The sequence below is a fragment of the Calidris pugnax genome, unplaced genomic scaffold (assembly GCF_001431845.1).
Source record: "Calidris pugnax isolate Ruff unplaced genomic scaffold, ASM143184v1 scaffold4, whole genome shotgun sequence".
NCBI lineage: Eukaryota > Metazoa > Chordata > Aves > Charadriiformes > Scolopacidae > Calidris > Calidris pugnax.
In genome coordinates, this window is record NW_015090781.1 from 9102886 (window position 1) to 9130763 (window position 27878).

At 36.0% G+C, this 27878-nt stretch overlaps 1 protein-coding gene across 3 annotated transcripts in view; it reads left to right on the forward strand.

The window, feature by feature from the left end:
• ATRNL1 (attractin like 1) overlaps positions 1-27878 on the forward strand; it is a 488877-nt gene that overhangs the window by 57744 nt on the left and 403255 nt on the right. For all 3 annotated transcript variants that reach the window (XM_014959493.1, XM_014959476.1, XM_014959485.1), the window contains exons 8-10: positions 4867-5122; positions 16136-16319; positions 19674-19828. In XM_014959493.1, coding sequence (XP_014814979.1) covers positions 4867-5122; positions 16136-16319; positions 19674-19828 — 595 coding nt within the window. The remainder of the gene's footprint in view (positions 1-4866; positions 5123-16135; positions 16320-19673; positions 19829-27878) is intronic.

Sequence of the window (27878 nt, forward strand, 5' to 3'; positions counted from 1 at the left end):
TTTCTAATGCATTTGAAAAATGATGTATTAGTACTTTATATATAATTTTGCAGGCAGCTCATTAAACTGTTTCATTGCTTGACTTTATATGTCTCTGCGTTTTAATCTGCTGGCATTTTTTTTACCTTTATTTTGAAGTATACTTTTTGTTTTAACAGTCTTCGTTATCCTCCTGATAAGTTGAGCTTTATTTATTTTGTTATTTGTAATGGGAAATTTTGTGGTTTGTTTGTTGTTTTTTTTTAAATGGGAAGCATTCTTGCAAGCTGAGGACATGTCCTTAAAATGTATTGGTATCTTCACTAAAGGTTTTATCCTTTTAGTTGTACCTTTTAGGTTCTTTTATGATCAGTCTTCCTTTTATATAATGCTCCTCTTGAAGTTGAGAGAATTGTAGGTGTGGGTGGATTTTTTGTTTTTTTATTTCCTCCTGACCTCTGGCATCTATTGCTCATCCAGAGATGTTGGATGTTACATGGCATGGTTAATATTGTAGAGGTTTTTTTCAGTAGTCGTATGAACTAGATTCTGTGTGTGCCCCAACATCAACTCAAAAATTGCTTTTCTTTTTGTCAGTTCCCTGATTCATTACTAATGTATTATCTGTTCTTTGAAAGGTCACATATTTCTGACTGGTATCTTTGGTTATTACAGTTCTTGTAGAATGTGGACCTTTTAGTTGGGAAACATTCAAGTAATGTATCATTTAGCGATTCAGAATAAAGGCTTAAAATATCATTTAACCTTTTTATTTGACGGTGATTTTTATTGAGATAGCGCAGACTAAAGGGTAACCATTTTAGAGATACTTTTACCAGCAAATATTAAATATAATAGACCTGTGTTAATTCAGAGATCTTTTTGGATCTCAGTGAGGAAATGCAACTCTTGATAATATTAATGAAAGCTACAAGCAAATGTGTATTGGATTGTCAAACGCATGTGTTAATAAGTAATTAGAATTCACTAATAATGAGCACAGCACCACTTATGTCAAATAATTAAATAATCACTAGTACAAGCAACATATTATGTCAAATGTCAAAAATTACATGGGCTAAAAGGAGCTGATCATGTAAGCTGAATAAATTTCAAGAGGAAAAAGTACATCCTTTTGCAGTAAGTTCATAAATTAACTTGTTTGGATAAACTTCTGGTATTTTTCCTTTTAGATGTTCAGTCTCTTGAAAAAAAAAAACAGAAAAAATAATTTAGTGTCAAGAGTAGTAGAACGTAACACCTAGAGATGGCAGCTTTGAGCTGTGTTTTGAGTGGTGTCTAGTCATTGTGTAGCGTTCCCTTTATAGTTGAGAGAAAAAAATATCCACAGAGAAGAAATTAGATTAAGTTTTTTGACTTGAGCTCCTGAGATTTCAAAGCCTAGTGCTAGGCTGGAGTGAGAGCACAGAGCTAGCATTGCCTGATTGTGGTGCAAGGTGAATTGAAGCTATATAATTGACTCTGTGGAGAATGAAATAAGTTACTGTGCCCATTTCCCTCAGAAAGCTTCTTTAGTTAAAATTGAAGTACTGTACTTCTTTATTCTGAAGAAAAAAGGATCAGAAGACTCCCACTGATGTATAGTTATTGCAGGTGACTAAGACTTTTTATGCATTTATAGAGGAGAGAGTATAAAAATGTTCTTGCTTTTAGACCAACTAAACTGTTAGATGGCATTACCTTCAGCGCCTCTTCAGATTGGTTATTGCAAAGATGCAACCTATCTCTCTTAACAATTGGTTTTCCTGCATGTCAAAGATTGTATATAGTTCCTGGCATCTTGATACTGAAAAATGTCAACATACTTTGAAATAATTCATATAAGAAATAGGCTTATGAAGAGACTGGAAGAAATGGCTTGTGAGGTTTTTAAAGTAGGTGTAGCTTTGCTAAACAGTGATTAGACAGGGAGTTAGACAGTAAATTGAAAAATGCTGCATCCCTGGAATAAAGTAGAGAGGGAGTTGCCTAAGAGGTGTGTATGTGCTCACTGCTGGGAGTTTACTCAGTAGTGAGCTTGTGCTTGTATTACAGAATTTGACCTCATAATTAAACTGTTCCTAGTGGTCCCAAGACAGTGGAAGGATGACTGGGTGCTGAGATTTGTTTCCTTTGAGATTTGGCAATAAGAATGAATCAAACAGACAGGCTGACTTAGTAGTAATCGTAAAGATATTTTCCAGTATGTGGAACATTTTATACATAGTCAAAGATAATCTGAGTCTTTCGAGTTTTATAAATGTTACTTCCAATTTTAAAGGTTTATTAAAAAAGGGTAATTGTTTTGTTTCCTCTTCCAAATTAACTGATATTGATGTTGAGTCTGTATATCTCTTCTGGTATAAATATGCATGCAACATTTTTTAATTCTGTACCCGCCTGGATGCAGTCCTGAGTGATGTGCTCTAGACAATCCTGCTTAGCAGGGGAGTTGGACTAGATGATCTCTAGAGGTATCTACCAACTCTGTCAAATCTGTGAAATTTGTCCACTGACTTTGGTCTGTGAGCCTTTCTTTCTCCATGTTCAGCTGATCATCACTAACTTCTAAAGTGTTTTTCAGCAGCACTAGGAGCTTCTTAATCTCAGAAATAGCCCTGAGCGAAGCTTAGTTAAATCTCTTTTTGTGGTTGATAAAGCAGTTGTCATGACCTTCTTGTCTTTTTCTCTGTGAATAGCCCTGTGTACAGGATCTGCTGTGTCATTTATACAGATTGCTCCTCAAAGTAGTGTTCTTTTATCTGAACTTTGAATCATTTAAGCAGAACTGTGAGGAGGACTTTCTTACTGTCAGCTGTCGGAGTAATTTTTTCAAAGTTCATGCAACTCTTTAGGTCACCTTTTTTTTGTGTAGTGTCTTTCCTCAGTGTCAGAAATATTTTTTTCCAATACTGTTATACACCACATGCAACTCCCTAATTAGCTCCCTCTTTCTGCTGTAGGCTGTTATCTACATTGAAAAATAAATAAAGAAATGAATAGTCCACTATGGTAGTGACACTGATTTTCCTTTTGAGATCTATATGGGCAGTGTGATGAACGAGCCATATAGGATTCTTTTAAGAAGAATATTTGTTCAAGCCATTCCTTGGGATCAGTGCACAGCCTCCTCACAGATTTTGTGGGTCTTCACCAAGCTCTTTGAAATGTTGTTTTATCTCATAGAAAGGAATGGGTTCAGATGTGTGTCTAATCCTACTGCAAATTCCTGCTGAAGGATGTGAACTTGTTTTGTTCAAATAACAACCAATCCAAACTAATCGGTAACACAGAGCATCACTGCATAGCAGTGGTTTAAATTCCAAATCAAATGTTTACCTGCCTCAACTGAAAAAATAGTTGAAAGTCTTGCAGAAATTTCAGATGTACTCTTGAAGACAGGTCAGAGAGTTTGGTCAGTCATTTACTGACTAATCTCTCTGAGAAATAAGGAAGTTTTTCATGTGGTCCTGGACTCCGTTGTTTACCATCAACTGTAGGCATGTAGACAGCATTACACCCTCTCAAGCCTTTGTTTTGCTGGATTAAATAGATGGTCATTTTACTGATCACCTATATTTTACATGCCTGCCAGTTTGAGTTCATCTTCCTTGACGTTTATGGTGGTAATAGCTTGCAGTTTACATTTCTGTTTAGATCTCTTCATCTCCTTGTACAATAAGCCTGAAATTCCTGCGTGGTTGATCCAAGCTTCTTATATTCGGTAGTTTCTTTGTATTCTAGTCTCTTTTTCTGAGGCTTGGTGTTCCATGCCAAGCAAAACTTTGCCAAATGTGCTAAACCTGCAGCTTCAGCTTCTCTCTCTTTTTTTTTTTTTTTTTTTTTTTTTTTTTTTTTATAACCAGGTAAGATTGAATTTCTTTTTTTTTTCTTTTTTTTTTTTTTTTTTTTTTTTTTTTTTTTTTTTAACCAGGTAAGATTGAATTTAGTGTAAACCCCAGAATATTACATTGATTGTACAAACACCATGCATATGGGCTGCAGTGTATGTGATTCTGGAAAGTCCTAGCAAAGACTAAGTATCATTCTCGAAACCAGAGGCAGATTTTTTTTTCTACCCAGGATAAACTGTCCTTGAGCCAGTCCGTGAAGCCAACAAGCTGGAGTCTGTTCTATGACTTTATATGCTTTAGTTTGCAACTCTACATGAAGTCTGAGATTCAGTAGGATTTGCTTTCAGTCAATATTTAAGTAAATCAATCATTACTCACCAAAACAGATGGCGTTGCTGTTTGAGGTGTGTGGTTCGTGAAGACTGGAAAGTCTGTTTTGCATCCCTTTAAAAGAGCTCAAAGTACTCCCCTGTGGGAATTGATTTTAGCAAATGTGCCCAGGAGAATGCTATATGCACTTTCTCCCTTTTCTTTGGGCTCTTATGACTATGAATTTTCTCGGGACTTCAGTTACTTTGCTCTCCTGTGCACGTGCTGAATGAAATCCCCATAGACTGAGTGTGTGGAAAATCACATTTTAGTTCTGTGAACTGTTCCTTAAGAAAACAATGTAATATTCTTTCTGTTTAGGTTCTTTTTTTAATAAAATGCTGCAGTCTGAAATTAGAAGAGCCATGTAATTAAAGTTTTTCTGCTTGAAGTAATCCGGTTGAGATTCATTTTCGTGTCATTTTCATGGCTGGGTTTATTTTTCAGAGAAATAGTCTCCTTATCATCATTGTTGGTTTAGTTTAAATATCATTGTCTGGGATTAGTGTCTGATGTTGAGCTGGTTAATGTAAGATTAAATGTGAAGATTTAAATCAGATTGTTCAGTTATGAAATACTAGACAGCACAGAAGTATGCAGTTCAGATGTTATCTTTCTGTAATCCATTATTTGCTTTCTCTTCTCTCTGTTCCAATTTTTACAGGAAGACATCTACATGTATGGAGGCAAAATCGAAACAAATAATGGCAATGTTACTGACGAGCTGTGGATTTTCAACATACGCAGTCAAACGTGGAGTACCAGAACTCCTGCAGTACTTGTACATGGCCAGCAATATGCTGTGGAAGGTCACTCAGCACACATAGTAGAGCTGGACAGCAGAGATGTGGTTATGATTATAATTTTTGGATATTCTGCCATATATGGATACACAAGCATTGTACAAGAATACTACATCAGTAAGTCACTTTCAAATAATCATGTATTGATAATTAATATCATGTATTGATAAAAAAATCCTGATTTTTTTTTTCATTTTAAAGTGAAGAACACTCCTGTTTTTAGAAAGAAAAATATTCATCCCAGGTGCAGGCCCCTACACTTGCCCTTGTTGAACTTCGTTAGGTTTCTCTCCACTCAACTTTCCAGCCTGTCCAAGTCTCACTGGATGGCACACAGCCTTCTGCTGTGTCAGCCACTCCTGCCAGTTTTGTGTCATCAGCAAACTTGCTGAGGGTACGCTCTGTCCCCTCATCCAGGTCATTGATGAATATGTTGGACAAGGCTGGACACAGTAGTGAGCCCTGGGGAACACTGCTAGTTACAGGCCTCCAACTGGACTCTGCACTACTGATCATAACCTTCTGAGCTCTGCCATTCAGCCAGTTCTTAATCCACCTCACTGTCTACTCATCTAACCCACACTTACTAAACTTATCTATGAGGATGTCACGGGAGACAGTGTCAAAAACTTTGCTGAAGTTGAGGTAGTCAACATCTACTGCTCTGCCTTCATCTATGCAGTCAGTCATGCCATCATAGAAAGACATCAGATTGGTCAAACATGATTTCCCCTTGGTGAACCCATGTTGACCTTCTCTTCAGCTACATGCTTAGAGGTGACATCCAGGATGTGCTGTTCCATCACCTTTCCTGGAATGGAGGTGAGGCTGACTGGTGTGTAGTTTCCCGAGTCTTCTTTCTTGACCTTTTTGAAGACTGGTGTGACATTGGCTTTCCTTCAGTCCTCAGGCATCTTTTCTGTTCTCCATGACCTTTCAGAGATGATGGAGAGCAGCTTTGCTCTCCTGTAATGTAATAACTTAGTTCATCATTGTATATAGGGTTCTCTCTACAGTGTATACATGTTGCGAGAGAAATGGAACACTAATTTTTGTAAATAACCTGCTGTGTCTGTCTAGGATTCCCCTTGAGAACTGCAAGCTTTTGCCAGGGCTGATTTCAAATACTCAAATGAAATAAACCAAAAGGAAGTTTTCCTCTTATACATGCTGCATTTAAGATACTACTTCATTAGAATAAACACAAAAATCTACACCTTCTGGTACATTTTTAGGAATATTTATATATTTAAATAACTAATTCAAATTATAACCTTCTCTTACTTTGTTTTTGATTCCTTGCTTTCTACAGAATTGCTTTGAGTCCTGCAGTTATTTAAGTAATGACAAAATGCATAATAAATTTTTTCCAAATAATATTTAAAAGCATAATAATATTTTTAATAGGTCCGTTAAACCTTTTTTGCATGTATGTTATATAAACACTGTTTAAGCAGATTTATGGGTTGGGGAAATCACTTCAAAACTCAGAGGGTTCTTATGCTTCGTCTCTGATGGTAATGTTGAAATTTTATAACAATGTTGAAAAAGGTTAAAAGAGAATGGGAATAAGAGGAAGAGCATCATGATGTGCTTTATCCACACTGAAAAAATTGATTGAACTACATAAAACTAGTATAAAACTCTGGTCTTAGAATGATGTTTCACAGCAATATTGTAAGATTTGTTCAGTATAAAGGACAGTTTATTGAAAAACGTAATTACTGAAAGGTTTGGGTTTTTTTAACCTACTAGAGAGAATTTTTTTTTCTTGTAGACAGAAATATGTTCCAGTTTTCTGTGTGTGTGTGCATTTCACTGTAATGTCTGTTGGAACTTTGAATTATTTGCTTCTTTGCATGCTGCTTTTTTAGTCTGGAGTACAAATATTATTCTTACCTGTTCCTGTGGTTAGTTTAATTGTGAAGAGGGGTACATGATTCACTTTGTAGGGGGAAATATTCTGTCTAGCAGATTCTATTGCTGTCCTTCCGGTTGAAATGTACAACTTGTTCCTATTTTAATTTTTTTTTTTAATGTTAGCCTGTGTTTTTGGAGGATTCATAAAACAGACTATAACTAAGCATATATGAAGCAAGCAAACAAACTAAAAAACCTTCAAACCTTTCATACCATGGCGATAAGCTTTGAGTAGGAGAAAGCACTTCTTATGGGTCTGGATTATTCTCAAACTTTTAAGTCTCCTTTCTGAGATGATAGTTTTATCACATACCAGTGAGAAATTTAGTTTGTTAGAGGAAAATATGCTTCACTTGCATCAAATATAAAGCAAACGTGTAACAACATGGGGTATTACTGTGGAAACCCGTTGATTTCAGTGAGTTTCCTTGTGATGAAGGATTACTGGTGCATGCAGTGCTTTGCAGAACGTGGTCTATATGCTGTAACGGAACCATTTCTGCCATGGATAATTCTCATGTTTCATTTTACCTCATTGCATCTCCCTCCTTCCCCTCCCCTTCAAGCTAAATGAATTTTGTGGCAAATTTTCCAGAATTCTGTGTCAGCTGTAGCATTTATCTTTGGTTTTGCAGCTGTAGGATCATTTTTAACCATAAAATTCCAGATGGTGGTTTGAACTAAGAATTGCTAGGGGTTTTTTGACTTGAGCATTTCCGAATCCAAACTGAAAAGACATAGGAAGTGCTAGAAGTATTGCTGTCAACCCACCTGAATAGGAAAGAAATTTTTTTATTAAAAGGGCTTCTGACATTATGGAAGGAAAAATTAGAGTCCAATTTTGTCTTTCTGCTTGCTTTTAAAACATACGTTGCCTTAACATTTCAAATTGTACCGCTTTATTCTTTCTAAATGTTATCAGCCATGGCTTTTAGTCCTAATTAAGGTTATTTTTCAAGCATTTACCAGATGCCTACTGAAAGAAAGAGGCATAGAAAGAAGGAACTTACCTTTTGGTTCATGTGAATCCAGTCCTATTATTGAATTTTGAAGTTGATACATGGAGTTCTGGTGCTAAAGGCTTCTTTACTTGTGGTGACCCTGGTCTTGACCTGGGTCAAGAAAGCTCTAATGAAGTTTCAATTATTTGTGGATTCCTAGCTTTTCACATAGGTATGCAGTTCTTAGTAAAACGTGAATCAAATGTGTGCATGGTCTGAAAATTTCTCTGACGCTGTCTGATGAGTGAAGAAAGTAATTTCTATTAAAGTCAAATAAATTCTGGAAAAATCAGACATGATTTGCAGGCAGATTTTCACCATGTAAAAGCACAGGAATTCATTTTTACTTCTAAGGAAGGGTGGTTGTTGCAGGAACAAAAGAGCCTCCTGTTGTCCTTTCTTGCTATACCTAAACTTATGACTTTTGAGGAACCAATAAATCCTGGAATGGGAATTATGAGAATGATTTTACTAACTTGAACCATAAAGCTTTTCTGGGTTACTCCCCAGGGAAATTTATTTCCCTTTAGGTTAGCAATACCTCATAAACCTTCTAAGAATCTCAATGTGAGTCTCAAGGTGAAAATAATAATGTTTTGTTTTAGCTGAGGTTTATAAAAGCTCCTTATATATTAAGAAACTTCTGAATCAGTCTTGTGTGATTTTATTTTATTTTTTTAGAAGACGAAGAATTGTTTGGATTAGCAGCATATCACTGATTTTTAGACTGAACTTTTTTATGACTTTAAAAGTAGTTTATAGTTTGCTTCTGATTTTTTTTTTTTCCTTTGAAATAGTATTAAAAGAAATGGCCTATGATATAACATGTGTTTCTTCTTTTTTATAAGCTAGCATAAGCTTTGTGGTTGCTGGAAAAATGTAAACATAGAAAGAGTGGGATCTCTTTGAGTATGAGAAGAGTTATGTAAATACCTTCAATAAAAACTGGATTTCTGTTCAAAAATGATAGGTGAAATCCATATCATTGAATTGTTTAAACAAAAAGGGAGATCATATGCATAGTAATGTCTTTAAATTCAGACAGAAGTATATTTTTATCTGAATAATGCAATATTCAAGATGCTGAAGTGTGAAAGAGGTCAAAACTGCATATATACATTTCAGTATTCAAAACTGAGGCAGCTCAACCAAATTTTAGAATGTGAAATAGGAGGAGAAACTCTAATAGTGTTTTTGACTTTTGTTTCAGAAAGATGTCACTGGACCTCTTTTCTCAAATTTAGGTAGTTATCTGTAGCACATGGATTTTGTTACGCAAGAAGGAACAGCTGTTTGTATTTCTGCGCAAGTCACTTAAGGCGATGCAATACACAATTGTACCGTGAGGGTGTTCTAAATGCTACAGAAACTTGTCAGATTTTAACACAAAATATTCTATTATACATGTGATCAACACCATTATGTAAATTTATGTGGAGAACAGTCATTTTTCCCTGAAAAGTATATATGCACATCTTTAGGACTGATCACTATTTAAATGAAAAAATGAGGAGGGTGTCCGTGATGGAAAAGTATATCTGCAAGTTGACTCCTCACCAACCCTCTTACATAAATTGTATTAAGTAAATCTACTTGTTAACAAGGTAATATGTATGTAAAATTCAGTATTATTGATACAAATTTGATGTTTGTGTTCAGAGTTGCAGTTCTTAATAGCTTGATAAAATCCAACATAGAGATTGGAATAAAATACTAGCTAAATTACAGTACATATAAATAATGTAAATATACTGTGTCAGATACAGATAGTACATTACATGAATATCAGCAATCATATAAACAAAAAATCAGCACAAATCTTCAGTTTAATCTGTACTTTATCATTTGCTATAAGCACTGCTTACTGAAAAAAAAGTAACTTGCTTATGGAGGAAGTGCCTGGAAACCATTTAATGAAAGTAGAATAGTAGCAGTAATAACTGAAAGTCATGAGTCTTTTCACTTGAAGAGAAGAATCTGGAGGAAAAAGAAGTAAACTACCTACATAATATCAGATAAAAATTGAAATGGAACTGAAACTAATTTTCAGATGAAGCAAGGAGTATGGTGTTGTGCGCTCTCCTTGGATAAATAACTTTATGATGGCAGCCAATTTAGGTTAAGAACGAGGAGACTGCTCCATTTTGGTGGTCCTTGTCCACACTTTCTATTCTTCTGACATAATCTTCAAGAGGCTATTAGTGAATTATTTCTTCCACTTCACATCCAGAGAACTGGCTGCATCAGCTCTTTTGAATAGGCTGCCTTCCACAGGAAATACTTCCCTCCTGGCTTGCTTTTTTTCTGGCTTATGTCATCAGGTGGGAAGATGGAGGGGAAAAAATGGAAATTTCAGGGCCACAGGCAACAAGAAGTCACTTATGTCCAAGTCTCACTGGATGGCACACAGCCTTCTGCTGTGTCAGCCACTCCTGCCAGTTTTGTGTCATCAGCAAACTTGCTGAGGGTACGCTCTGTCCCCTCATCCAGGTCATTGATGAATATGTTGGACAAGGCTGGACACAGTAGTGAGCCCTGGGGAACACTGCTAGTTACAGGCCTCCAACTGGACTCTGCACTACTGATCATAACCTTCTGAGCTCTGCCATTCAGCCAGTTCTTAATCCACCTCACTGTCTACTCATCTAACCCACACTTACTAAACTTATCTATGAGGATGTCACGGGAGACAGTGTCAAAAACTTTGCTGAAGTTGAGGTAGTCAACATCTACTGCTCTGCCTTCATCTATGCAGTCAGTCATGCCATCATAGAAAGACATCAGATTGGTCAAACATGATTTCCCCTTGGTGAACCCATGTTGACCTTCTCTTCAGCTACATGCTTAGAGGTGACATCCAGGATGTGCTGTTCCATCACCTTTCCTGGAATGGAGGTGAGGCTGACTGGTGTGTAGTTTCCCGAGTCTTCTTTCTTGACCTTTTTGAAGACTGGTGTGACATTGGCTTTCCTTCAGTCCTCAGGCATCTTTTCTGTTCTCCATGACCTTTCAGAGATGATGGAGAGCAGCTTTGCTCTCCTGTAATGTAATAACTTAGTTCATCATTGTATATAGGGTTCTCTCTACAGTGTATACATGTTGCGAGAGAAATGGAACACTAATTTTTGTAAATAACCTGCTGTGTCTGTCTAGGATTCCCCTTGAGAACTGCAAGCTTTTGCCAGGGCTGATTTCAAATACTCAAATGAAATAAACCAAAAGGAAGTTTTCCTCTTATACATGCTGCATTTAAGATACTACTTCATTAGAATAAACACAAAAATCTACACCTTCTGGTACATTTTTAGGAATATTTATATATTTAAATAACTAATTCAAATTATAACCTTCTCTTACTTTGTTTTTGATTCCTTGCTTTCTACAGAATTGCTTTGAGTCCTGCAGTTATTTAAGTAATGACAAAATGCATAATAAATTTTTTCCAAATAATATTTAAAAGCATAATAATATTTTTAATAGGTCCGTTAAACCTTTTTTGCATGTATGTTATATAAACACTGTTTAAGCAGATTTATGGGTTGGGGAAATCACTTCAAAACTCAGAGGGTTCTTATGCTTCGTCTCTGATGGTAATGTTGAAATTTTATAACAATGTTGAAAAAGGTTAAAAGAGAATGGGAATAAGAGGAAGAGCATCATGATGTGCTTTATCCACACTGAAAAAATTGATTGAACTACATAAAACTAGTATAAAACTCTGGTCTTAGAATGATGTTTCACAGCAATATTGTAAGATTTGTTCAGTATAAAGGACAGTTTATTGAAAAACGTAATTACTGAAAGGTTTGGGTTTTTTTAACCTACTAGAGAGAATTTTTTTTTCTTGTAGACAGAAATATGTTCCAGTTTTCTGTGTGTGTGTGCATTTCACTGTAATGTCTGTTGGAACTTTGAATTATTTGCTTCTTTGCATGCTGCTTTTTTAGTCTGGAGTACAAATATTATTCTTACCTGTTCCTGTGGTTAGTTTAATTGTGAAGAGGGGTACATGATTCACTTTGTAGGGGGAAATATTCTGTCTAGCAGATTCTATTGCTGTCCTTCCGGTTGAAATGTACAACTTGTTCCTATTTTAATTTTTTTTTTTAATGTTAGCCTGTGTTTTTGGAGGATTCATAAAACAGACTATAACTAAGCATATATGAAGCAAGCAAACAAACTAAAAAACCTTCAAACCTTTCATACCATGGCGATAAGCTTTGAGTAGGAGAAAGCACTTCTTATGGGTCTGGATTATTCTCAAACTTTTAAGTCTCCTTTCTGAGATGATAGTTTTATCACATACCAGTGAGAAATTTAGTTTGTTAGAGGAAAATATGCTTCACTTGCATCAAATATAAAGCAAACGTGTAACAACATGGGGTATTACTGTGGAAACCCGTTGATTTCAGTGAGTTTCCTTGTGATGAAGGATTACTGGTGCATGCAGTGCTTTGCAGAACGTGGTCTATATGCTGTAACGGAACCATTTCTGCCATGGATAATTCTCATGTTTCATTTTACCTCATTGCATCTCCCTCCTTCCCCTCCCCTTCAAGCTAAATGAATTTTGTGGCAAATTTTCCAGAATTCTGTGTCAGCTGTAGCATTTATCTTTGGTTTTGCAGCTGTAGGATCATTTTTAACCATAAAATTCCAGATGGTGGTTTGAACTAAGAATTGCTAGGGGTTTTTTGACTTGAGCATTTCCGAATCCAAACTGAAAAGACATAGGAAGTGCTAGAAGTATTGCTGTCAACCCACCTGAATAGGAAAGAAATTTTTTTATTAAAAGGGCTTCTGACATTATGGAAGGAAAAATTAGAGTCCAATTTTGTCTTTCTGCTTGCTTTTAAAACATACGTTGCCTTAACATTTCAAATTGTACCGCTTTATTCTTTCTAAATGTTATCAGCCATGGCTTTTAGTCCTAATTAAGGTTATTTTTCAAGCATTTACCAGATGCCTACTGAAAGAAAGAGGCATAGAAAGAAGGAACTTACCTTTTGGTTCATGTGAATCCAGTCCTATTATTGAATTTTGAAGTTGATACATGGAGTTCTGGTGCTAAAGGCTTCTTTACTTGTGGTGACCCTGGTCTTGACCTGGGTCAAGAAAGCTCTAATGAAGTTTCAATTATTTGTGGATTCCTAGCTTTTCACATAGGTATGCAGTTCTTAGTAAAACGTGAATCAAATGTGTGCATGGTCTGAAAATTTCTCTGACGCTGTCTGATGAGTGAAGAAAGTAATTTCTATTAAAGTCAAATAAATTCTGGAAAAATCAGACATGATTTGCAGGCAGATTTTCACCATGTAAAAGCACAGGAATTCATTTTTACTTCTAAGGAAGGGTGGTTGTTGCAGGAACAAAAGAGCCTCCTGTTGTCCTTTCTTGCTATACCTAAACTTATGACTTTTGAGGAACCAATAAATCCTGGAATGGGAATTATGAGAATGATTTTACTAACTTGAACCATAAAGCTTTTCTGGGTTACTCCCCAGGGAAATTTATTTCCCTTTAGGTTAGCAATACCTCATAAACCTTCTAAGAATCTCAATGTGAGTCTCAAGGTGAAAATAATAATGTTTTGTTTTAGCTGAGGTTTATAAAAGCTCCTTATATATTAAGAAACTTCTGAATCAGTCTTGTGTGATTTTATTTTATTTTTTTAGAAGACGAAGAATTGTTTGGATTAGCAGCATATCACTGATTTTTAGACTGAACTTTTTTATGACTTTAAAAGTAGTTTATAGTTTGCTTCTGATTTTTTTTTTTTCCTTTGAAATAGTATTAAAAGAAATGGCCTATGATATAACATGTGTTTCTTCTTTTTTATAAGCTAGCATAAGCTTTGTGGTTGCTGGAAAAATGTAAACATAGAAAGAGTGGGATCTCTTTGAGTATGAGAAGAGTTATGTAAATACCTTCAATAAAAACTGGATTTCTGTTCAAAAATGATAGGTGAAATCCATATCATTGAATTGTTTAAACAAAAAGGGAGATCATATGCATAGTAATGTCTTTAAATTCAGACAGAAGTATATTTTTATCTGAATAATGCAATATTCAAGATGCTGAAGTGTGAAAGAGGTCAAAACTGCATATATACATTTCAGTATTCAAAACTGAGGCAGCTCAACCAAATTTTAGAATGTGAAATAGGAGGAGAAACTCTAATAGTGTTTTTGACTTTTGTTTCAGAAAGATGTCACTGGACCTCTTTTCTCAAATTTAGGTAGTTATCTGTAGCACATGGATTTTGTTACGCAAGAAGGAACAGCTGTTTGTATTTCTGCGCAAGTCACTTAAGGCGATGCAATACACAATTGTACCGTGAGGGTGTTCTAAATGCTACAGAAACTTGTCAGATTTTAACACAAAATATTCTATTATACATGTGATCAACACCATTATGTAAATTTATGTGGAGAACAGTCATTTTTCCCTGAAAAGTATATATGCACATCTTTAGGACTGATCACTATTTAAATGAAAAAATGAGGAGGGTGTCCGTGATGGAAAAGTATATCTGCAAGTTGACTCCTCACCAACCCTCTTACATAAATTGTATTAAGTAAATCTACTTGTTAACAAGGTAATATGTATGTAAAATTCAGTATTATTGATACAAATTTGATGTTTGTGTTCAGAGTTGCAGTTCTTAATAGCTTGATAAAATCCAACATAGAGATTGGAATAAAATACTAGCTAAATTACAGTACATATAAATAATGTAAATATACTGTGTCAGATACAGATAGTACATTACATGAATATCAGCAATCATATAAACAAAAAATCAGCACAAATCTTCAGTTTAATCTGTACTTTATCATTTGCTATAAGCACTGCTTACTGAAAAAAAAGTAACTTGCTTATGGAGGAAGTGCCTGGAAACCATTTAATGAAAGTAGAATAGTAGCAGTAATAACTGAAAGTCATGAGTCTTTTCACTTGAAGAGAAGAATCTGGAGGAAAAAGAAGTAAACTACCTACATAATATCAGATAAAAATTGAAATGGAACTGAAACTAATTTTCAGATGAAGCAAGGAGTATGGTGTTGTGCGCTCTCCTTGGATAAATAACTTTATGATGGCAGCCAATTTAGGTTAAGAACGAGGAGACTGCTCCATTTTGGTGGTCCTTGTCCACACTTTCTATTCTTCTGACATAATCTTCAAGAGGCTATTAGTGAATTATTTCTTCCACTTCACATCCAGAGAACTGGCTGCATCAGCTCTTTTGAATAGGCTGCCTTCCACAGGAAATACTTCCCTCCTGGCTTGCTTTTTTTCTGGCTTATGTCATCAGGTGGGAAGATGGAGGGGAAAAAATGGAAATTTCAGGGCCACAGGCAACAAGAAGTCACTTAACCCCTCAGCCTTTTTCACTGCTATTGTAAAATAGATTCCAATTGTGTTATCTTCTCCAGCCATAATTGTGAATGGTTTTATTTGGTGTCTCTTTGCAGTTATTAAATGATGTGATGTAAAATGTGGATTTAAGTGCCAATTTAATGAATTGCTACCAAATTATCCTTTTGTGAGTTTTCAGCAATTGAGTAGGGATATTTGCAGTTAAATAACAAAGAAAAAGTAGCTGGAAACTGCTTTTTAACTCAATATTTTTACAGTCTACTAGCGAAGTGTCTGTCCATGTGTACTTTGAGCTGCCTTAAGTTACGTGCTTCTCCCAGCTCACAGCAGTTGAGTTGCTGCCAGGTGTCTGCAGGCAGTTGCCCCCTGATTAAGCACAGGTGTTCCTCCTGCAGCTGAAGGAGCTGGAGGTACTGAATTCTCATCAGCCATCTCTGGTGGGACAGGGTTAAGGTTCAGAGAGGATTAATTGTATCTCTTAATTTCATATTTTCCAAAAGATTTGGGCTTTTTTTGTTTTGTTTTGTGCGTGTGCTGAACTCAGACACGGGAGAGCGTGAGATGCTGCCTGGCACCTCTAACAGCGATGCATTTGTGATTTAATCAAGCATAGCAGGTAATAGTCTACTAACATTATCCAGTTGCAGATATTTTGATACATTGGTATCAAATTACTTCTTAAAACGAGTCACTGATTATTGCTGTATTTAGAATTATAGTGAAAACGTTTTTGTATACTTACAATTCCTAGTATTCTGTGTTACAACACAGTATTCTGTGTTAGCAAATAGTAATCCTTAAACCTATGTCCTTCGTATATCTGTTCTAGGGTCTAATTCTTGGCTTGTACCAGAAACAAAAGGAGCAATTGTGCAGGGTGGATACGGCCATACTAGTGTTTATGATGAACTGACAAAATCTGTTTATGTCCATGGAGGATACAAAGCGTTACCTGGCAATAAGTATGGGTTGGTGGATGATCTTTACAGATATGAAGTTAATACTCGGACGTGGTAAGTAGAATTTATAATGTAGGAAAATAAGGTATTTGTTACTGAAAAAGAATGCATAAACATAAAGGTTCTAGTTAAGTTGTGTAAGTGCCTCCAGGTCCTTTGCATGTTGCAGAGCAGTACGTTCTCTGCAACAAAATAGAAGAACAGTGGTGAGAGATTAGACTTCAGCCAGTGGATTAATGGAGCTACACATTGAAGGAATGGCAGGGAGGAAGCTTTGCACATGTTCTACAACCTATCCAGACATACCGCTGTGCAGAAATAGTAAATGTGTACTGTTTCCACATGATACGAATATACTGCTGATGCACATTCAAGTGCCTGTAATATAAATAAGTAGAGAAATCTGAGAGCTGTGGGAGGTTATTTTTCACAAAACTATCGAAATAAAAGAGTAAAAAATCCTGGTATTGTACAGGAATTCTTAGTTATTAATGTTCTTGGTGGTTCTATTTTTTCCGGTTTCTTGTCCCTCAAGTTTGCTGTAACTTATGAATCCTACTTATATGTTAGATAGAGAAAGTGACCTTAATTTTTTTTTCTTACCTTAGAGGTGATTTGAGATCAAGAACTATTTCTCGGAACATTTTATTCTTGCAGTTTAATATTTGTGTTGAGCATTAATGGCTTAACTTTGAGCACACAAGACTTGCTTTCAGATGTTGAAAACATGGTTTGATTTCACTAAGGCTCTCGATCTTGAAATGCCACTATCTCATGGCACTTGGAAACATTATTACAAGAATTTTCTGTCCCTTTTAATGTATTTTTCCATTGCTGGAATTTTAATGCTCTCTTATACTCTATTTTTGGAAGAGTGATATTGTATCCTTTGATGGTCTGTTCAACAATATGTTAATAATTATTGAAATATTTTTATTCATTATTCATATAAAAACTAATAACTATTTCTATATATATTAATATGGCATTCTCTGCAGCTTGTAGAGAGCTCTTATTCATTTCATGAGTTACATTACACTGGAAGTCAATTGTCCTGTGAGAATGAAAACTGGCTGAGAGGATGGGATAATGACACTTAGGTAGTAATAAAATGTTTGTTTACTGTATCTGTGACTGCATCTTATAATCAGTATTCAAAGCATTCAGTGAGGCAACTGAGCCTGAACGTGCCATTGGCTCGGTGGGGTATGAGGAAGAGGTGGAACCATGATGGCTTTATCATGCCATCATCTATGTGGGTTTCTTTCACCCTCACATTTGGTGTCCTCACTGTCTCTGCTTTTCTCTTGTGCTCACTGAGACTCTCTTTCTGTCTGATCTGGCTGAGGTTCATTTGCTTCACTAAGTCTTGGCATAAAAGGTGATTACTTGTTTTATTCAGTTGGCAGTTGGGGGGCAATGTGGTGCTGGGCTTCGATAATGGCCTAAAACATTGGAAGGACCTGCTGGCTCCTGGGGATTTCTGTTACCATCACAATATCATGCTGCTGCATCACTTGGCATTGGTATAGTTAACATGGGCTAATGTTTGCAGATACACGTATATGTGCCTAAATAATGAATTCAGTGTAAAGTGTGCTGAGGCTCTCGCATAATTTTCATGGGGCTGATATGTGTTGGAGAGTTCTGAAGATTGCTCTCATCAGTGACGCTAATGAATAGTGAAAATCATGGCCAAATTAACAAACCTCGTCTGCATTAAACTTCCACCACTTCTGAATCGTAGGGAAAAGTTACTGTTATCAGGACGGATGAAACTCAGCACACAATATGCAAAAATTAGGGGAAAAGAAAAAACAGCCTGTAAAATGTGGGGCCAGGGCTGGGGCAATGCAGTGGGCTGGCAAGTAGAGAAGTGACTAGCCTAAAGGAAAACTGCTATAGTCTCTGTGGAGAGGAAAGAGTCCTTAGTTTTGGCAGAACAGTGTACTGCTCTGTAGGCCTTTAGTGATCAAGACAGCTATTTGTAGACAGTTGCAAGGGAGGATAATCAAGACAGAGCCTAGTGTATAGTAATTCATGTAAGTTTGGAGATAGGAGCTGTAGAAAACTGGTGATATCCAAACATTGGATACTTAAAATTCAGCTGGGCCACCTTGTTTAGACTATGCTTTTGCCAAGAAAGGTTGGACCAGATGATCCCTGAGATCCCTTCTAACCTAGTATCCTATAATTCTGTGATTGATCTCTTATCACTTTAAAAATATCTCGAGTTTATTCATTGATTTGCATCATTATGTCAAAACAATGAGACGTGCTTTAAACCTTCTCCCTTAAATCCTATGATGATGCAAAAATACTGAACAAATGTTACCAGTGTGATTCAAGAGAGAGTATTATTCAATCAGAAGGAAAGATTGTCAAGTCAGTGTGCTCGGGAGAGGAAACAAAACAGTTTAATTCTAGGTGTGAGCAGATTTTAGTAACACAAGTGAGAGTCTAAACTTGAAAACTGTTAGATTACTGAGACGAGTAAAAGTTTATTAGGGGAATGCAAATAATATTCTATACTGGTGATCTAGGCAGCTCTTCACAAGCATGTTCTACAGCTGGTCTGCTTAACTAACTCAAGGTGGCAAAACCCAGAAATGGTTACTCTCTCCCTTGGTAAGATTTATTTGCTGTGATAGGATCAAGTTTGTATTGTGTTCTCTCTAGTAGCTCCACACCTGCCACTTTAAAACTGTAGTATTGATAGCTCTTGGCTACTGTTGGGTCCACGTTATCGCTCTGGCACAAAGCAGACTGCACAGACACAGGCTGGAATGAATGAAGAGAGATCAGAGACTGTGTGTGGACTAGTTTGGTTTTGTTTTTTGGTACTGAAATTCTGTATGTTTGAGTCTGCCAGCCTGAATGTATTTGAAGCAGAGCGAGTGGGTTTCATCACAACTAGAATAGCTTCTACCATTTTTTTTTCCAGGTCTGAGTGTTCAATGAATTAAAATAATAATAATATTCAATTTTTAGAATGGGCTAAAGATTTGTAAAGAATTCTTTATTGCATTTCTTCAGCAAAAAATCCTAAAATGGTTCAGAATATAGAAGAATGGGAATTAATAATATAAATGGGGTTTCATTCAGTTTTCAGTAAAATGTACGTTATTCACTTCTGAAGAATGTAAACATGATGTAATTTACTTCCGATACATTATTTGACAAACTGGATTTTTAACAAAAAACCCAACGTGATGTTTTAAATGAATGCTAAATACACTTGTTGTAACATGAGAAAATTCAGAATTTTAACAATCAGAATACATTTAATCGTATTTACTAACAGCTTTAGTGTTTTCCTTGTACTTTGTATTGTTTTCAGCTGTTCTTGATGTGTATATATAGTTTCTCAAGTGTTAGTATGTATTAATTTATTTTTATGTTTTGCAGGACTATTTTGAAAGAGAGTGGTTTTGCAAGGTACCTTCATTCAGCCGTCTTAATCAATGGAGCTATGCTCATTTTTGGTGGCAACACTCACAATGATACTTCCCTGAGTAATGGTGCAAAGTGCTTTTCTGCTGACTTTCTTGCATATGATATAGGTATGTATTGCACTGTATTTTTCTCATTTGATTTTTAAATATCAGTGTGTTGCTTTCTCAAGCCCAGATAATGTGACCCTTTGAAGTCTTGATCCCAAACACCATCAAGATATTTATAAATTGTATTGTAAAATTAAAAGCAGGCTTTTGTTCCATAATAGTCGTGGTTTTTGTTTGTGGGACAAAGCATAGCAACTAAAATGATCAATCTTAAAAAATGTACCTAATACTATCTTATAATATGAAGAGCTGATACATTGTGAAATGAACTACAAGACTGGCTGCATTTTAGTGTTATGAAAGTGTGTTGAACAGGGACCCTAGTGGTCTTCAAGTGTTGATTGATTTTTTTCATACTGAATATCTACAAAATATCTAATAAAAATTATGCTGGAATTAAAAAAAAAACAACAAAACCAAAAGCGAAAAGAAAACCCACAAAAAAACCCCCCAAACTGAAACCAAAATATTTCCTGACAAGTAAAACTTGAGAGATTCCTAAAATGGTTTGGAATCAGTGGCAGTTTGGAAAATTATCTCAGCTGAGTGCTAATATCAAGGCACCATGATGGGTCTGAATTGAAACTCGGGGAGTGGAGAAGCCAGGGCAGGCAGCAAGCTGAAAGGCGAGGTGGGGTAGTCTGGTGGTGAGGCTCAGGACACTGGGAAAGGTGGAGCTGCCAGAAGCTGAAGAGCAGTTTGGAAACACGGGGAAGCACACACCCCCCAAGCAACAGAGTGCAGAAAAACAGCCTCTCGGGAGACTGGTTGTGGTAGCTGGCTGGTTGTAGCTGGATAGACCCAGTTTGGGGCTGACAGCTGAGAAGCACAGATTTTGCTGGATATCTTCCTCTGACAAGTTGCTCTCTGCCTCTCCTGCCTCTTCCTATGCATTTCAGATTAGAGTATTAATTAAAAGATTCCTGCCTTTGAGACTTATACACATTACTTGGTCTGATAACTGCCTCAGTCTATCTCTGTTTCACCCACAGTTTAGCATGAATGGTCTTACTGAGTGGGAGGAAAATTCTGGGGGATACTCCCCCATAGAGACTAATGGGATAACTACATTAAATGAATCAGAGCAATAAAAGACTATGGAATACATTTTCATTGTTATGTTAGGGATAAGCTGTGTTTCCATGGACTACAGTGCAATGAAAATGGCTAAGCTGTTTGTGCTTAGTTTCATGGGACAGAAGACAGTCTTAGGAGGATGGTGCTAAAAAAAAAAAGTTTACTTCTGAAGCACCAAAGCCTGGTAGTGTGCAGCACAAATGTCAGAATACAGAATTTGTTCCCAGTTACCTGAGTTTAAAAGAAGAAGTGAATAGTAACAATAGCAGCCTACAAAACTTTGCTGACAACTAGTTGGGAGGAGGCTGGACTGTCATTCAGGCAGAACGAGATGATTGGAAATGACAGTCAACATGAGATAATGTTTTATGGAACAAGGTACAAGTCATACACTTAAGAAATGATAAGAATTTTCTCCTACAAACTGAAGGCACATTGCTGGAAATGACAGTGGCTTGTGTGTCCAAGTCAGGACTAGCATGTGGCTCTGGAAGTGGCATCTGCAGTCCTGATGAAAAGAAGAAAGAAGCATCGGTGCCATTCTCAAGGCCTTGGGTATTTTTGTACAAATTTTGGCAACATACATTTAAGAAAAACAAACTCAAACGGGGCTCTGTGTGATAAGTGGTATTGAGGCCGACTGAAGCATGAGGAGGATTTTGGAGATACTAAAAGGATGTGGTGTATTTAATTTCACAAGAGAGTGGCTGAGAGCAGAAAAGATTGTTGTGTATAAATATATGATAAGGATACACTTTGGAGGAAAGCTGTTTCAGGTGAAAGACAGTCTCAAAGCAAGACGAGATGGCTGTGAGCTTTCAGTCTGTAGAATGATTCCAAACGTTAGAGCTGTGCAGTTATGGAAAAGCCTCCCTGTAGGATAGTGGAGGCTGTAAATCTAAGGGAATTTAATGAGTCCATAATGTGTTTCCTGTCTTGTTTGCTGCTACTATTGTTCTTACCATAAATAGCTTTTCCCTTCCCTAATGTTCGTGTCCGTATTTTATACAAAGGCTGCAAATATAAACACACAGGTCACATGTGGGTGAAAAAGCAGAGCCACTTGTCCTGGGAGCTAAAGATGGGGAAATGTGTCAGAGCAGTCTGGGAAATGGACTCGTGGATGATCCTGCTGAGAAGAGCTTGTGGGTAGCGCCTGGGTTTATTTCTGGCAAGCATTTATCATCTGAATACAGCGGTGGAAGAGGGTGGGAGACATGATCCTTTTTATAGGACTAGTTGATGGCTCTTTATGGCTTTGTGTATCAATATCAACCATTCTGCATTTGCTCTCATAAGGAAATAATTGGTAAATTAAGTACATAGGATATGTATGGGCTATTTCCTGCCAGTTTCACTGAGTGTGCAAACAAAGCCTTTGCACAACAGTTGAATTTTTCTTTTTTTTATTATATCCTTGTATTACATATTCTGTTGTTTCTTGTAGGCATCTGATGGTGAGCTATTGATTTTGTTCTCACTTCGGTTTACATCTGGTTTTAATTTTTAATGAAACAGAGCTCCCTCCTCATTTTAGAGGATAACGTTACTTACAGGTCTACGTTTATTTGTACAGTGTGAACTTGAGAAATACTAGTATGAATCCCAGGATCTAAATAAATGAGGCTTTCTGACTTCCACACACCCAGAGTTTTTATTATACTTCATGAAAATGTTGTGTGCTGATTTTGTAGTTTGGTAGTTTGGTTGTTGGTTGTTTTTTGTGTTGGTTTTTTTTTTTTTTTTTTTTATTGAGGTAGAACAATATTTTGGTTTTTCCAGTTCATTACAATATGGTATTCATATCTTGCAATTCATGTTCTCCGTGTGTTATCAAACTGATGAAGCACAAAAGAAATGGATGTAGTAATTGCTCTTTAAAAAAAAATTAATTTAAATCTATGAAGATTGATTTGATTCAGACTTAATCTTCTGAATTATTCATTTTACCAAATTAAAAACACAATCTCACAGCACACATTAGATAAGAGATACTTTTTCAGAAAACAGTAAATACTTATTTTGCTAGGAAGTAATTATGGAATGGGTATATTTCAGAATTTTATTTACTCTATATCATAAGTTTATGAACAATGCTTTGTAGGAAAAAAAAAAAGATGCTATCAGTATCACATTTCCTAGATACCTTGCAAGTGATGGAGTGTTATGCTCTGTCTTGTAAAAAATGGGTGCTGTCTGAAAACCAGCTGAATCCTGGAGATAGAGCCTATGCTATTTGTGTTCAAGTTGGACTATAGAGTACTTTTGATTCTATCTCTTATTGTATGTGACATAGTCTTATGGATAGATTGCTTCAGCTTTTTATTATCCATGAAAATGCTTACTGTTTCTCGTACTAATGTAAAATAACTATTTGGGAGGATTCATCTCAGTTACGTTTAGCTGTCTAAAAGGTTGGTTTTTAATACAATCTGGTAATCCAGGCTCTTCCTCTAGTCAATGGAGAGAGATACATGTCTCCAGAGAGCTATTAATTTTGCCAAACTTAGGACAGAGTTGATATTTTTTTTTTTTTTCTTTTCTGGAATCAGTCATTGCTCTCTAGACTGAATTTATTCTATATGCATAGGTTTTGGACAGTTAAATCGGTTAAATGTAATTTTCATGAACCCAGAGGTCAATCCAGTCATTTTAAATGCTTACTGTATCTGAGTATATTTGTTAAACCTGAAGACTCAGAGATCTGGAGAGGTTATAAAAACTATTTGACGCCCTAATTTTAATAATTTAATATTGTTTGGTGTATTTACTTAAAAATCAGTAAACCTACGATGAGAAGTCTGCTGCATAAAATGAGCTTTATGGCCTTTGGTATGCTTTTGTCCTCCTCTGATATTTTACCACCAGACTTTCTACCGAGTTGCTCTGGCAGCTCCTTAAAGACCCATAAATGGTTAGCCTTGTAGAGATGAGGTGTTTTCCAACCATGCTGTTACTGCTCAAATTAAGCTGGAAGAGAAACCTTGGCATTGGGGACAGGGCTGCTGCTGGGCTCAGTCTGGGAGGTTGTGGTTGACCTGCAGTTTTTGAACGGATGTTGGTTATGGCTTTTCTTTATCTCCTGTTCACTGGAGGGCCATAGTTACTGTTCAGGTCATAAAAAGAGGCTGAAGAGCCTCAACTGGTGAGATCCTGCCTATTATGGATGTAATGTTAGTGTTCAACCGAGGATGTTTATTCAATTCTTCTATTGTAGTATTTTGAAAGATGTAGCAGTTCTCATTTACAAATGTTACGTGCATTGAATGCATGTAATGAAAATATATATTCACTGCTTGTGAAAATCTGTGCTCTGTGTGCTCTTTGGAAATCAGGGAGTTACATATGCAAAGGACAGTTTGTAGTCATTGTACGTAGTAATGACAGTGAATACAAACTGGGATGTGTGTGTCTCATAATCTGGCTGCATACTTGTAATTAATTAATAGGGATTTCTCTTTCAAAATAAGATATTCTCTTGCTCTTCAGTCTTTGCTGTGTAATTGAGAAACTATCTGTTAGGACCTGTAGGCTGAGCTCTCCCAGTTCCTCAGCACTAATTTGTAATATATAAAAATTGCATACCTTTGGGAGACTGAGACACGGTAGCAAGAAAGTAGATAATCACCATTGACTTTAAATTCTACAAAGTGCTTAGATTCCACAGAGATTAGTTTAAATAAATGTGTATTAGGACTAGAGAGGAAGCATGACACGTGTCAGTATTGACGTTTTGCTTATGCTTTCTTCTTGGTACAAAGTTTGCCAGTAGTTTTTTTCTTTGTCTTCAGGAACAAAATCACATGAGTCCATTGCTGTTGGCCTCAAGATCACCACTATGTTTTCTAGCTACATAGTGGTAGAGTGGTTCAACCTGGCTAGTGTGCTGGGGATTTTTTTTCTGAATACTTGATTGATATCATTATATACAGAATAGAATATACTTCAGGGAGAACCCACGGTGATCTGTCTCCTGTATGTAGTTCTACTCTGGCTCCAAACAAAGTTTTATTGTTTTGCAGAAGTTATTCTAGTGAGTTCACATCTCAGTGACTGGGCTGAACTCTGTGAAAGGGCAAGAGTAGTGAAATAACATTCCGTGAAAAGCTGTTCTTAAGTTTTTAAACATTTATAAACAAAATGAAAACACTTCATGTAGACATCTCATTCTTTGCCCATGACTAAGGATTATTTGGTAAAAGTTAGGAAAATTTGAGGACATGCTTTATATGTATATTTACGTGAAATTGATCAAAAACTAGTGTGCTTGAATCAGCTATCCAGTGGGCTTCGGTGTCATTCACATGAGCTAAAAACTATTACAGATTCTTCTTGTTCCTGTTGGTATTACAACAATCATGGAAAGCCCTCCCAGAGAATCAAGCTCTGTGGTATTGTCCTGAAAAAAACCAGAAGTTGCACTGTGAATACTCAGTCACATTCCATCTTTTGGAACAAGATTATATCTAGTAACCAGATATGGAGCAATAATCCTATTGCACTGTGTTCTCTCCTAGAGGCTTGGGAAGGAGAGAGGGGTGGAGCGTTACAGCTTTGTGTCTTTACTTTTATGAGTGTTCAGATGCAAAATTTGAAGATAAAAATAGATTAACTGGATACACAGAATCAGAATTTAAAACAGGGATTCAAACTCCTGAGACTAATATTAAAATAATTTAAAAAAAAAAGGAAAAAAACCTTTTTCTAATTTTCTAAGACCAGGGATATTTATTTTAGTTCCTAGCCAAATAATAATGTTAGTAAATATATTTCTGTATGCCTCAGGCAATTCCTGTAGTTTCAGTGTATGAAGGGTTCAGTCTCTGTCTTTTTGTTTCCTGTATGCCAATTTCTAATGCATCCAGATATCCTAGAAATGTAGAGAGGATGACTGACAGGGAACCTCTATAAAAGCCTAAAACTGAAATCATTGGAACGTGGCAGCTGCTTCCATGCCCTGTCCTAGTGGTAGTTGTTTTTCAGCATTGTCTGTGTCCATGGGAGAAGTGCAATAACCCATACATTTGAGATGATAATATACTCTGCAATAGGTTTTTTTTTTATAGGTCTTGTTACTGTCTGGATTTCAACTTATTATTTTGGATTAAGTAATATGCAAATTCAATTGCTTATGAAAGATGATATTGCATGGGAAATATTAAGTTTCTTCTAGGGTATTCAAATGAAGCTTAAAACCTATTTCCTGTTTCGAGAAGTTTTACAAGATTATCTCCTGAGATTAACTTTAGTTGCACTTGTAATCAAACATATTGCTTGCATTTTGTAATAAAACAAATTGTTTATTCATTAATTGTAAAATAAGTTGTTTCAACTCTAATCTTTGTCATCAACAAAATTAATAAGTTTAAATGTCTGTAAGGATTATTATTTATTTTTTTTCACCCCCGTGATGCAAATCTGTCTATTTTTACAATTCTCCCTCCTTCTGGAGTTACAAATGGATTATCAATGTGCTATCACAAAGAAAAGGTAAAGCAGTGGCTGTGATAGATCAAGTTTTATCCATCTCTGAGCACTTAAGTCGTTAATGTAGTTCTGGTGCAGTCTATAATAGCAATTACATCCATATCACTGTACTATTACAAGAGCAAAACCATAATAATATAATGCACTAATTGCTCCATTTAATAGTGAAGCTCAACATTGTATTTTTTTAATATTGCTTAGGGAGTCACTTTTATGCATATAGATTCTGCTGTAGATGTTAGATCTATAGTTTAAATTCAGTTTCTGCTGTTTCAAACATTTGCCTTTATGTATTCTGCGAGTAAGGAGATTTTTATTATCTGAATAAAGAAAAATATTTATGCAGTGTGGAATGAATTGGAAAATAAGTTTCTGTTTCATACTGAACTTTCATGGTGTTTTAGTTGGTGACTCTGGACAACTAAACATCATAAACAAAGAAATCTCAAGAGAACCAGACAGAAGTATAATGTGTTTCCATACTTTGTGAACCAACATTTCTTTTTTTGCCAGAGTAAAACTATCTGAGTAATTATTGGAAATACCTTAAGAGAATATACAAACATCATCTGACAGTGAGTTGTACATAACATGTAAGGCTGCACTGCCGCTGTTACAGAGAGTGTGATTGAGCAGAATCAAAGCATTGGCATTTCAAATCTACTTAAATTCCTTAAAATTGAGACATGATTTGATAATGTAAACATTAAGTAGGCAGTTTCATATAGCTTTTCTTAGAGCATGGCTCCAAATATAGTAAGAGGTTGTCACTATACTGGCCTGCTAGTGCAGAAATGCAAATGTGATGCTGGAAGTCTTGAATGCTGGTCACCTCTTAAGGACTGTCCCAACAACTTTTTCTCCCTATTTCTAACAATATTAATTTTATTTTTTTTCTCTGTTCAGTGGAACAGCATTAACTTGGAGTCATGAGAAGTTACCTAGCTTGGACAGTTAGGGCACATTCCTCAGGATGAAAGCTGTAGATTTCAGTCTCATTGGGTATGAAATGAACCTGTTTCTCCTATATCTTGGATCATTACTCTAACTACTATTAAACTACATAAAATAAATCCTTTTCCTTTTATCATTTTTTGGAAGTATGAATCCTTTCCACTCTTTAAAGGGAACAGTGGTAGTATCACTTTGAGAGGGTTTCACCTGCAAGTTCTTAGTGAGCATGGTGTTTGGTCATCTGCTCAGTCTTGAGTGCAGTCTTGGGCATTGCAGGGTGAGGGAGAAAAATGAAGATGAGGTGTAAATAACCTTCTTTTCTGTTCAATGCTTACAGTCTTTCATCCGAGTTTCTATAGTGTTTTCTGCAAAGGGACTATTTTAGTTTCTTGACATTCCCATATATTCCTTACAAAATTTCGTAGATTTGGCAGTGAGCTGTCAAGATTTTCAGGGTCATGCTCATAGTCTCTTTCATTGTTGAAAGTAACTGAGATGTCAGTAACACATCTAATAAATCATATGAAGAAAG